Source organism: Somniosus microcephalus, chromosome 24 (genome assembly GCF_052327205.1).
Source record: "Somniosus microcephalus isolate GS21.2 chromosome 24, FLI_Smic_1.0, whole genome shotgun sequence".
NCBI lineage: Eukaryota > Metazoa > Chordata > Chondrichthyes > Squaliformes > Somniosidae > Somniosus > Somniosus microcephalus.
Genome location: NC_141010.1, coordinates 46,393,720 through 46,407,463, shown reverse-complemented (window position 1 = coordinate 46,407,463; position 13,744 = coordinate 46,393,720). Strand labels below are relative to the sequence as shown.

Genomic DNA, 13,744 nt, shown 5'->3' with positions numbered 1-13,744 from the left:
TTGATCAATGTTTAAAAAATAATGAATTAATTGATACATATTAAGAAACGAATGAATGAATTCATTTTAAGAATTGAATGAATCAATTTTAAGAAATGAATGAATTAAATGATCAATTTTTTTTAAAATAATGAATTAATTGTTACATTTTAAGAAACCAATGAATGAATTAATTTTAGGAAATGAATGAATCAATTTTAAGAAATGAATGAATTAAATGATCAATTTTTAAAAAATAATGAATTAATTGATACATTTTAAGAAACGAATGAATGAATCAGTTTTAAGGATTGAATGGAGAGCTGTGTAGAGAATCATAGTTTGCGCCACTAGCAGTGTGTCAGAATCAGACTGTTGTACCCCCTTCTCAGTAAATCAGTTGAAAGTGTCTGTTCCCATTTTGGAATTTCTCTCCAGCAGCCCCTCGCAGGGTTTTTTTTTGTTAGCGCCCCGCGGTTCTGTCTCCTCTCTTCTGTTCAGAGCTGCAGTCGCTTTTTTTTTCTTCTCCTGAAATTTCTCGCTCGTCAGTCAGGTGGGGGGGGGGGGGGAGAGTTGCCGAGATTAGCGGGGAGTGTGTGCGTGTCGCAGCCGGGGACACCCTCACCCTGGTCCGCGCCGCCCCTCAACCCAACCTCCCGGCACCAGGTCACCAGACCCGACAAGATGTTGCGGCCTGGTTCTGCCTCATTACTGCCATTTAAATTACATTTTTAAAGCATATCTCCTTTAAATCCCCCCAAAAAATCATTATTTGCTTCTGGGCAGAAATACCCAGGATCAGTTTTGATGCTTCATGTGCTAAAGGGATTAAAAAGAGCAAAATAAGCTTATACTGAGAAAAAGAGTTAAGCTCCTACCCCACTGCGAGAGAGGGCAAACTATATCAGCGCGAACTAGTGATTACGGCCATAGCTGCGCCATTCACACGCCCTTTAGTCATTTTGATGAAAGTGTTTCAATAGGGATTTCCTAGTCTATCCCACCCGATTGGGGACACACTAGAATTAAGAATAGTTGGCTGTTGCTACGATTTGTCAGGGAATGCCAGAACTCTGCAGTGGGCAACGTTGCCTGAAGTAACTCTCTCCATTGTATTAATAATACAGTGTGACACCGAACAACAAAGGCAGATTCAGACACTCAGCAGGTAATGGAGCTCATTTTCCAGGCAAGAGAGTCAGCCTCTGTCCTGAGCTGTCACAGGACATTCCCACACCTCCAGCATCACTCTCTCACACTCACTCTCTCATACTGTCCCAGGACATTCCCACACCTCCAGTATCGCTCTCTCACACTCACTCTCTCATACTGTCCCAGGACACTCCCACACCTCCAGCATCACTCTCTCACACTCACTCTCTCATACTGTCCCAGGACATTCCCACAACTCCAGTATCGCTCTCTCACACTCACTCTCTCATACTGTCCCAGGACACTCCCACACCTCCAGTATCGCTCTCTCACACTCACTCTCTCATACTGTCCCAGGACATTCCCACACCTCCAGTATCGCCCTCTCACACTCGCTCTCTCATACTGTCCCAGGACACTCCCACACCTCCAGTATCGCCCTCTCACACTCGCTCTCTCATACTGTCCCAGGACACTCCCACACCTCCAGTATCACTCTCTCACACTCACTCTCTCATGCTGTCCCAGGACACTCCCACACCTCCAGCATCACTCGCTCACACTCACTCTCTCATACTGTCCCAGGACATTCCCACACCTCCAGCATCACTCTCTCACACTCACTCTCTCATACTGTCCCAGGACACTCCCACACCTCCAGTATCACTCTCTCACACTCACTCTCTCATACTGTCCCAGGACACTCCCACACCTCCAGTATCACTCTCTCACACTCACTCTCTCATGCTGTCCCAGGACACTCCCACACCTCCAGTATCACTCTCTCACACTCACTCTCTCATACTGTCACAGGACATTCCCACACCTCCAGCATCGCTCTCTCACACTCAACTCTCTCATACTGTCACAGGACATTCCCACATCTCCAGCATCGCTCTCTCACACTCACTCTCTCATACTGTCCCAGGACACTCCCACACCTCCAGTATCGCTCTCTCACACTCACTCTCTCATACTGTCCCAGGACACTCCCACACCTCCAGTATCGCTCTCTCACACTCACTCTCTCATACTGTCCCAGGACACTCCCACACCTCCTGTATCACTCTCTCACACTCACTCTCTCATACTGTCCCAGGACATTCCCACACCTCCAGTATCGCTCTCTCACACTCACTCTCTCATACTGTCCCAGGACACTCCCACACCTCCAGTATCGCTCTCTCACACTCACTCTCTCATGCTGTCCCAGGACACTCCCACACCTCCAGTATCGCTCTCTCACACTCACTCTCTCATACTGTCCCAGGACATTCCCACACCTCCAGTATCGCTCTCTCACACTCGCTCTCTCATACTGTCACAGGACACTCCCACACCTCCAGTATCACTCTCTCACACTCACTCTCTCATACTGTCCCAGGACACTCCCACACCTCCAGTATCGCTCTCTCACACTCACTCTCTCATACTGTCCCAGGACACTCCCGCACCTCCAGCATCACTCTCTCACACTCACTCTCTCATACTGTCCCAGGACATTCCCACACCTCCAGTATCGCTCTCTCACACTCGCTCTCTCATACTGTCCCAGGACACTCCCACACCTCCAGTATCACTCTCTCACACTGTCCCAGGACACTCCCACACCTCCAGTATCGCTCTCTCACACTCACTCTCTCATACTGTCCTATACATTACCATTCCTCTATCGTAACTTAGAATGATTGTGTCTCATTATCCATTGCTCTTGTACCGTGTCTTTTGGTAGCTCCCTCGTTTACAGTTGCTTTGTTTCGACCTTGTTTTGCTCCTGGCATCTGAACATTCCCATGTCTTCAACATTATCCTCACACTCCTCACTGGACATTCCAACACCCTTATCTCTGACTCATCTTCCCTTTCTGACATTTAGGACAAAGGGTCAAACACAAATATACTCATTGTTTATATCTTTCGCCATTTTGTCATTTGTTTTTGGGATGTGGGTGGCACTGGCAAGACAACATTTATTGCCCATCATTAATTGTCCAGAGGGCATTAAGGGTCAACCTGGGTAGGGGTGGCAGGTTCCTTTCCATGAAGGATGTTAGTGAACCAGTTGGGTCATTATGACAATTTAACAGTTTTCATGGTCATTTTTAGTTAGATCCAGGGAATCCATTTAGATTCAAGTTGCCACTTCTTTATGCAATAAGTTTAAATCAATTCAGAGGATGAACATTTAGTTAAGGTTTCACTGTAACACCAACTTGGACTTGATTCTCCTGAGCAAAAGTGCCTTGATGAACCTGAGAATTGATATATATGTAGTGAGCTTGCCAGCAAACATTATGGTGGGGAAACAGGATTTCCATGAACTATAGGATTTGAGCACATAATCTAGGCTGACACTCCAGCGCAGTACTGAGGGAGTGCTGCACTGTTGCAGGTGCTGTCTTTTGCATGAAACGTTAAACCGAGGCCCCGTCTGCCCCCTCAAGTGGATGTAAAAGATCCCATGGCACTACTTCGAAGAAGAGCAGGGGAGTTAGCCCCAGCCAACATTTATCCCTCAACCAACATCACTAAAACAGATGATCTGGTTATTTATTTAATTTCTGTTTGTGGGAGATTGCTGTGCGCAAATTGGCTACCACATTACAACAGTGACGACATTTCAAAAGTACTTCATTGGCTGTTAAGTGCTTTGGGACATCCTGAGGTCGTGAAAGGCGCTATATAAGTGCAAGTATGTCTTTCCTTCCTTATTTCTTTCCTTCCTTTTCTTTGTATATAGATTTCTAAATTCAGCCACACATACTGCAACACACTGACACAATACCAGAGGATAGACTGCCAGAGATGATTGACAGCATTATCTATGCTAGACAGAGAAACATGAATAATTAGAGAGCAGACAATGCACGGTTCCATGATGGAACTGAGTTTGACAGTCCACAAAGTTTGCAGGATCAGTTTCGAAGCTGTGCTGGGTTGCTGGTCTCAATTGGGTGTTGGGATCTTGACAGGCAAGGGTATTAAGGGTTACAGAACCAAGGCAGATAAATGGAGTTAAGATACAGATCATCCATGATCTAATTTATTGGCAGAACAGACTCGAGGGGCTGAATGGCCTACTCCTGTTCCTATGACATGTCAATTAGCCTCAGTGCCCCTTGGCTAAGGATCCTGATCATCTCCTGCTGGAAAGTGGGTGGATACGGGCATCGATTTAAGGCGGGATTGAACTATGCTTTGATACTTGCCCGAGTGAAGGCTCACAGGTGAAGAAGAGCCACCTTGACAAAATAGCAGGAGTTGGCTGGAGCTCCGGGAATGATGCCCCACTATAAAGAAAGACTTGCATTTATACGGCGCCTTTCATGACCACAAGATGCCCCAAAGCGCTTTACAGCCAATGAAGTACTTTTTGAAGTATAGACACTGTTGTAATGTAGGAAACACAACAGCCAATTTGTGCACAGCAAGGTCCCACAGATAGCAATGAAAAAAATGACCAGATCATTTTTTTTTTAGTGACTTTGGTTAAGGGATAAATATTCGCCAGGACACTGGTGTCTTGGGTATAGGATGGAAGAGGATTGGAGGTGGGATGGAGTATTTCTAAAGAAAAAGAAAACTTGTATTGAGCGAGTGAACGTAAGAGTGTTGCAGGGTGGTGCACTGCTCTTGTCCTGTGTTTCTTTACCCATTTTCACCCTTATTTATTCTCTCCTGCTCTCCTGAAGGTGCCGATTTTTGCTGGGGTAAACAGTTCCACAGGTATTGCCATCTCCCACTATCTCACTCGGGGGCCATTCTTCACATGAGCTTTGGCAAGCACTACTGTCAATGGCATCACAGTGGAGTGCAATCTTTGTTCTGGTCTGTCATGCACATTTTCCAGCAGAGTCACGCAGTGCTGTGGGAGTAGGGTGGGGAAGTCCATACGCTGTACTGTTGAGTAGGTAGGATGCACATTTTTGACGATCCATTCTGTACACAGTAAAGTCCCAATGCCAGCTGTGCCTTGGGGAGAGGTCAGAGGGCCAACACTTATTCCCCCACAGGAAGGGAGGAGAAACAAGAGAAAGACTTTACCCTGGGATTGCTCTTGTCCCTCCAAGTTCTGTGGGAAAGAAAGTAAGAAAGAGAGAAAGAAAGAGAGAAAAAAAGGAGAAAGAAAAAGTGAAAGACTTGCATTTCTATAGCGCCTTTCACAACCTCAGGACGGCCCAAAGTGCTTTACAGCCAATGAAGTACAAGTGCACGAGACTGCCAAAGCACGGTTCACATTGGACCCAGCCAACAGAGAAAGCTTTTATCCCATTAGTCTGGGCTGGATTTGCACTCATTCCCCAGAGGCGACCAGTGTCAAACCCACTCGGTCCCAGTTCCTCCAAAGGTAATAGATTTGTGGGGCAAAATCACACTATGTTATACGTACAATATGAAAACATTAGCAGATCCTGATGAAATTCCCCTGCCTTGTTGTTAATGGAGGGGTTAACCAACTTAAAATAAATGGGGTACCATTTCCATTAAAACAATGTCCAGAGAAATGTTATACAAAACCATTAATATTTTCATGTTATTACATAACAAAATTGATTATTTAATGAATTGATGTAGAAATGTGTTGTGATTCCATCTAATTTGATCTCATTGCCAAATGGCTCCAATGTAACTGGCAAGATAATAATGGATGCTTTGAAGGGAGTCCCCAGTGTGCAACTCAATGGATGGGATTTGTTGATGTCATGAAAGGAGAACTCAAGATTATCAGCAAACCTCTGAGATTCAATTCAAAGTGTACCTATTACCATTGGTGCTCCTTTTAATGAGGTGGGGCTTATCGTCAGTGCCTCTTTTAATGGGGAAATCTCACCATAAGTGCCCCATTTTAAAGACAGAATCTTAACATCAGTGGCACTTTTAAATGAGGAAATCGCATCATGATAATAATATGTATGTAATAATTCTATGTAATAAGTGCTCCATTTTAAAGAGGGAATCTCACCATCTGTGGCCCTTATAATGAGGGAACCTCCTCACCATCAGTACCTCTTTTGATAGAAATGTCACCATCTATGCTCCTTTCAATCTGAAAACCTCATCATTTTAACCAGTGACTCTCATAATCTTTGAAGAGGGAGTCTCACTATAAGTGCCCTGTTTACTTGGAGATTCTCACCTTCAGTGCCCCTTCTTAAAGAGGAGTGACATCATAAGTGCTCCTTTTTAATGGGGCAATCTCACCAACAGTCTTGACAAAGGGTTTCGACCTGAAACGTTGACTCTATTTCTCTCTCCACGGATGTTGCCTGGCCTGCTGAGTTTTTCCAGCATTTTCTGTTGTTATTTTGGATTTCCAGCATCTGCAGTATTTTGCTATCTCACCATCAGTGTCCCTTCTAACTGAAGAGTTTCAGCATCAGTATATATTAATTTAAAAAATGAGACACTTGCCATGCTACTTTTAATGGGGAAATCATGGCCTGAGTGTCTCTGAGTGAGAAAAGGACAAAGTAAGCCAGAGGTCCCTCTGCTGACGATTATCCAGAAACCCTTGCTGGAAATTGTGCATGCCTTTGCACATTAGGGTGAGCACAGGATCAGGTTTGGCTGTGATGCCCCCTCAGTTCAATAGCTCACAAATGAAGAATGAGGTGTGGGGTCCTGGAAGGCTGCCAGTGCCCGTAGACCTGGAGTCTGACACGAGTGAGGGTATTTTAGGAGAGAAAATAGGAAAAATATTCTGCAAAAAAATGGTATGATTGCGCATTTATGATGAAGATCAAAAACTTTTAAAAATAAGAAAAAGTTCTATTTCCGCTCAGTTTAAATATTTTTTCTTGAATAGGGGCTGCTGGATTCATAACAGTAAATACAGTAATTAAGCCAGAATCATTTGCAAGATGTCAATTAATTGGACTCCCCCAGACTGTGGGGTTCAGTGACATACCCTAGGCCAGTTTTCTAACACTGTTTCCAAGCCTCGGTTTTGTAAACAAAATAAAACTGAACAGAAAAGTTCAGAAGAAAAATTAAAATACTGCTTAAGTTCATTATCATTTCAGCACTAGATTCTCAGAAGAGGCCCTAATGGCAACTCTCTAACCCACATTACCATGTCCGCTATTTAATGAAATATATACTAATTAAATTTCAAAGTATAAAAAAAACACAAACATTGGCAACAGACATCTTCACAATGGTGTACAGATAAATCCTGCCGTTAGTACATATTACAAAACATGCCCCATTGACTTCTTTTCTGTGGCTGTGTTGAAATCTGCGCACATCCTGATCTCCTGTCCCCCCTTCTTGTTTTGTCTTTGCTTCCAGCCACCCGGGAGTCTGCCTTTGTCCACGCCATTGCCTCTGCTGGAGTGGCGTTCGCCGTGACACGTTCCTGCGCCGAGGGCTCCAACACCATCTGCGGCTGTGACTCGCACCACAAGGGCCCGCCGGGCGAAGGCTGGAAATGGGGGGGCTGCAGCGAGGACGCCGAATTTGGCGTGCTGGTGTCCAGGGAGTTTGCCGACGCGCGGGAGAACAGGCCAGACGCCCGGTCTGCCATGAACCGGCACAACAATGAAGCTGGACGGACGGTAAGGAGTCAGATAGATGTGGAATGTTGTAGACGAGATTGAGTTGAGTTAGAATGAGGTGAACTCCTAGCACTATGATTTTTTTATTTACTATTTTAGATTGAAATTTAATTCGAACATATTGGCAAACTTTGTATATAAGAGGTTCAAATTTACCTTGTGAGGGAGTAATATTCACTGGGACACTTTGAATGGGATCTTGGCAGCTGTTTGAGGCTTCAGTTTAGAGTCTGACAATGCAGCACACTCACTGTACTGCACTGAGGTGGTAACCTAGATCAGGCACTAACATACTGGAATGGGGGCTGAATGCACAACCTTCTGACTGGGAGGCAAGAGTTCCAGTGAGCCGACCTGTAAGTACAGTTAATGTACTTGACTGATGAGGTTAGGTGAGGTGAGGTGATGTGAAGGGGGCTGGGAGTCATTACTCTGCAGCCACTGCACCTATCTCAGTGCAGTCACTACTGTGCAGTGTTATTATTGTAAATTATATTGGAGTTTCATTCTTTTCTAAGGAGATTTGCCAGAAATGGACAGCCAGAAAAACAAACAGTGTTACATGGACTGGCAGACTATTTGCTTCTGACCGAGGTTGAATAGCGAAGATGAGAGGGAGGATGGATATTCTGGGGTTCTACTGGGTACTTGCACATTACAAGTAGAGACATGCGGTCTCCCTCCATTGGCTATATATTATAGTATAAACACCTTCATTTTCAGACCCATGAAAATGTGGATGTGTGAATATGTCGCCGATGAATGGAGCTTATAAAGTGACACCATGGCCTGGGTTTTCCGCATCATACCGCACTTGAGCAGCGATCTGTTATGTCAGATCCTTGCCCACCTTTGCCCGCTTTCCCATTGTCATTTCCAACAGATGGGAGAAGCACTCAGCACCCAGGGATGGATGGGCGGCGCAGACACGATGGGCCGAAGGGCCTCTTTCTGTGCTGTAAAACTCTATGGCCTAGAAATTGGGTTTTGGCTTAGCCAGGGCTTTAGCGCCGGAAATTAGTGCCGGCGCTAAGTTCCCTGCGCGCGCCAAAAATTCAGTGGCGCCGCGCCCAAACGGCTGCCGGCGCTACTGAAGGGTCTTAGCGCCTGGAAAAGGGCGCTAACTGCCGTTTCGCGCCGCAATTCCGGCGCTGCGGCACCCGCTGCGGTGCGGCAGGTTCGGGAAGTGCAGGCCTCCTCCTTCCCTTAAGGAGGACCTGCCTGCACCCGGCCGCGGCCCGCGATAATCTTATTAAAAATGAGCCCGGCACCTCGGACAAGTGCCGGGCTTGCTTCTGTTCCGGGGGGAAGTCCGGGGAGGGAGCTGCGGCCAGGCGGGCGGCGGGAAAGTGGCCGGCCGCCGCGGGGCCTTTAATGCGCCGGCGCAAACTTGTGCAAGGCACCTCTGCCAGAACGTTGCTTGCGGCTGCCACGGGCGAGGCGGCCGCAAGTCAATTTCCCAGTTCGGGCGGGTTACCATGGCAACCGGGACGCTGCGCACACCGATGACGTCATCGGTGCCGGCGCAGCGCTACCGGTCTACCGCGGCGGAAGGACCCCAGGCAATTTAGGCGCCGGCGCCAATTGCAGCGCTAGGCCCTCTAGCGCCGCAAAATCGGCGCTAAGGGCACTGAATTTCTAGGCCTATGACTCTATGAAAATGGGTGCGCATATGCGAATAAGGCGGTAATGACCTGGTGAACTTATTTTGTGTCTATATCGCCTCAGTGGCACCCAGTCATGTTCTCTCCTGTATAAACTGATTGCTGGGCAGTAGAGGAAAGCTGGAAGTGGGTTTAGAGCCCAGCAGGTATTTTGTAAGGATTTACAGAAGGCTTATTTCTCAGGCAATTTTGGTGATTTTTTTTTGATGTAAGGTTTGCAGTTGCCCTTCCACTCCCTAATTGCACAAATGGCACAATTGTTTCCCATTGGGAATTCCCCTGTTATTCATTTTTTGGAGAAAGAGGAAGCGGAGAACTGGCTGGTCAGAGGTTCACAGCAGCTGCCCATAGATAGCCCCAAACCCAGAAAATATATAACAAGCTGCTCTTACCTCCAATTGCCCAAACAGCGGTGCTTGAGGAGGCTGTGCTTTACTTGCAGTAACCCAACCTACAGCCCACCTCCACCACTGTCTGTGTATAAGTCACAGCCACCCTGCACTTTAATGCTACTGTGGTATAAATAGGGAAGCATTCTGGCATGACAAGTGAAATGAGTTTATCACTGTGATGGTTTTCATAATCTCAACGTCTGGGAATTAAACGGTATAAGATGTAAAATGTACACTTGAATGTTACGAAAGGACAAAAGGAATATTGCAGCAAATAAATCACAGTGCGACTAAGGAATCATTTTAAAGCAGGAGGTGTGGATTATTAGCAAACTGAGAGAGACACAATGTGAGCATCACTATCTGGCATTGGACACTTTGTTTTATTTGCTCCCAGAATGTGGGCAACACATATTGCCCTGAGAAGGTGGGGGAGGATCTTCTCCTTGAACTGCTGCAGTCCTTTGGGTGGCGGCGATGCGAGCAGGAAAGCGGCGGAGGAAAGGCCTCACCTCCCAGGCCGCGGTGTGTCTCTCCCCCTCCTCCACCCCCCTCTCTCTACTCGCTGCCCTGAGGGGCCCGGAGTGGATTCACTGGGTGATTGAGGGTAGCGCGGGAGAGAAAATCTCCCCTGTCCCCGGGGAGATCCGTGCTCCTGCCCTCGGGGCCACAACATCCAGTGTCAGCGGCCAGACATCCTACGAAACCCAGGCAGTGAGACCTGCGGGAAGGAGGGAGGAGGACAGTAGCTGTGTGTGTGTGTGTGCGTGTGTGTGTGCGTGCGTGCGCGCCGATGTAGCAGAGCCTGGTCTCCAATCGTCTTGGATCCCCTTGCCATTGGACCAAGACCTTGCTCTGTCAAGCCCGTGTGGTAGCTGGTGTGCAACGGCCACCCCACGTTAAAAGAATTCACGCACAGGCATTTTCCACCCCTTTAAAATGAAGTTCGGGACCTGGAACGTCAGGACCCTCATGGCTCGCATTGGACTCATCAGTCACCTGAGAACTCATTTTTAATGTGGAAGCAAGTCATCCTCGGTTCCAAGGGACTGCCTAAGAAGAAGAAGGAGTACTCCCACAATGGTTTTAGGTCGAGAATTCCCGGATATTGACCAGCAGCGCTGAAGGAATGGTGGTGATATGTCTAAATCAGGATGGTGTGTGACTTAGAGGAGAACTTGGAGGTGATGGTTCTTGTTCTTCTCAGTGCAAATGCTACAGGGTCAGAGGTGCTGTCGAAGTAATCTTGGTGTGTTGCTGCAGTGCATTCTGTAGATGGTACATACTGCAGCGACACTGCACTGGTGGTGGAGGGGGTGGGTATTGAGACCAGCAGCAGGGGTGCTAACCAATCAAACTGCTTTGTCCTGAATGGTGTTGAGCTTCTGTAATGTTGCTGCGGCTGCACCCATCCAGGGGAGCGGTGAGTATTTCATCACACTTCTAATTTGAGCCTTGTAGATGGCGGAGAGGCTTTGAGTGGTCAGGAGCTGAACTACTTGCCACAGATTACCCGGCCTCTGCTTTGGTCTTACAGCCACCGGGTTGTATGGTTAGTTCCGTTTAGCTTTTGGTCAGGTCTGATCCTCAAGATATTGATGGTGAGGAACTTGGCAATAGTGGTACCCTTGAAGTTTAGGAGGAGATGGTTTTCTCTTGTTCGAGATGGTCATTACCCGAATGTTCGATAGCAAAATACTGCGGATACTGGAAATCCGAAACAACAACAGAAAATGCTGGAAAAACTCAGCAGGCCCGGCAACATCCGTGGAGAGAGAAATAGAGTCAATGTTTCAGGTCGAAACCCTTCGTCAGGACTGAAAAAGCACAGGAAATGAAACAGATTAAAAGGCCAGTTTGGGGGTTGGGAAATGGGGATGAGAGAACAAAAGAGAAGTGAAGAGACATTAAGAGGTATTCAAAACGAGACGAGATAATGATAGGACTAGTGGAGACAAAAGACGGCTCTAGATTAGGTGTGAAATGCGCTGGCAGAATGGGAGACAGCTGCCATGTGGGAGAGAAAAAAAGGGGGAAGGGCACAAAACAAAGGTGTGGATAAAAAATATATGTAAATATATTATCTGAATGTTACCTGATACTTATCAGCCTATGCCTGGATGTTGCCCAGTCTTGCTGTAGGTGGGCATGGGCTGCTTCATTATCGGAGGAGTTGTAATGGAGTTTGCCGCCATGGAATTGTCACCGAGCAGTCCCACTCTGAGCTTATAATGGAGGGAAGGTTATTGATGAAGCAGCTGAAGAATATTGGGCTAAGGAACTCCTGTAGCAAAGTCCTGGGCTTGCATTGATTGGCCTCTGACAGCTTCACCTGCAGTCACCTTCCCGTGCGTCAGGCGTGATTCCAACCGCTGGAGGGTTTTCCTTTTGACGCTCCTCCCTACTAGCCTCAGTTTTGCTACAGCTCCTTGGTGTCATAGTCGGTTGAATACGGCCTTGATGTTGAAGGCACTGTACAATGAAGCATATCATATGTGTCTGATTACGGAAGGAAATGTAGAGTCATTTTTGAATAGATAATTTTTGTATGGCTTTGTGGAACATAGGAACAGGGGTAGGCCATTCAGTCCCTCAAGCCTGTTTCACCATTCCATTCAGATCATGGTTGACCTATGCCTCAACCCCATTTGCCCACCTTCGACTCATATCCCTTGATAACCTTACCCAACAAAATCTACATTGTGGGGGTGAAGCCTCCGCCCGCACCTACATGGCCATCAATATAAGGGGGGCACTCAGTTGGGACTTGGCACAGGGTTGGCAGAGGTATGTCCAGTCTCAACAGGTGCACCTCAGCGACAGGGGTGGATGTGAGGGTACATGGTGGGAGTTGATAACAATGGCTTCAGTCGTTCTGGTGTTCCATTGGAGCAATTTGGACTCATTCATGCCTTGATGTTGGAGAGATAGTCTGACAGCATAGAGGTGGTCATAGAGTCAACGGAGGAGATGGCGAGATAGAGTTGGGTGCCATCAGTGTACATATGGAGGCTAATGCCATTCCTGCAGCATGTAGATTAGGAAGAGGAAAGGACCAAGGATACTGTCGATGATGAGTGGGCAGAAAGACAAGTCATTGCGGGACATGTGTTGGCTGTGTTCAGACAGATAGGAGTGCACCTATGTGAAGGCAGTACCATCATGCGAGACAATGCAGGTAAGGCAGTTGAGTAGAATGGCATTGTCAAGTACTGCAGAGCAGTCAAGGGGGGCAAAGAGGGTTAGTACACCATGGTGACAGTCACAGAGAATGTCGTTTGGGACTCTTGTCAGTGCAGTCTCAGTACTGTTAAAAGGGTGGAAGCCAGACTGCAGGGATACAACCAGGGAGCTTTGAGAGAGGTAGGCATGGATCTTGGAGGCAACATCACATTTGAGGAAAAGGAGGTGCTTGAGAGGATGGATGGGTCGAGGATAGTTGTTTGAGGAGGGAGTGACCACGTTTACTGTGGTAACTTCCTAGTGGTGTAAATATCAGACAGTAGATTACACTTCAGAACTAGCTTTGCACTGTAAATAAGACATTAGGCATTCTGGCATGAAAAACATCTCATCCAGGTGTTTGCTGTGTGTAAACAGATAGGTGGCGAGAAGCCAGTGTATCTATCTGGCACGCACTGATGATTTGGCACCCTACGGGTATGTGTCAGTCATTCTTAATCAGGACTCTTCTAAAACAGAAGTGTAATCCATATTAGTCACTTTTCAGAAGTAGGGAAGTGAGAAGAAATATCAGCAGGCCTGCTTGAACTGATCTAATCTACACTCGTGGCCCTTTTCACTCTGGCGATTGCTGTCTGTCATACTCCAGCTGCTAGCAGCACTCTAGAAATGAAATGAAATGGACTCTACTTCTAACCGTCCCTTAAAGCCAACCCTCTGAGAAAACTGCGTTCCTCCAATTCTGACCTTTTGTGCGTCCCCGATTTCCATCACCACGCCATTGGTGGCCGTGCCTTCAGTTGCCTGGGCCGTAAGC

At 47.0% G+C, this 13,744-nt stretch overlaps 1 protein-coding gene across 1 annotated transcript in view; it reads left to right on the top strand.

Annotated features, from left to right (window-relative positions):
- The window catches only part of LOC147101467 (proto-oncogene Wnt-3), a 73,405-nt gene that overhangs the window by 46,392 nt on the left and 13,269 nt on the right, over positions 1–13,744 (top strand). The window contains exon 3 of the mRNA XM_085966606.1: positions 7,423–7,688. Within this exon, the coding sequence (XP_085822732.1) occupies positions 7,423–7,688 (266 nt within the window). The remainder of the gene's footprint in view (positions 1–7,422; positions 7,689–13,744) is intronic.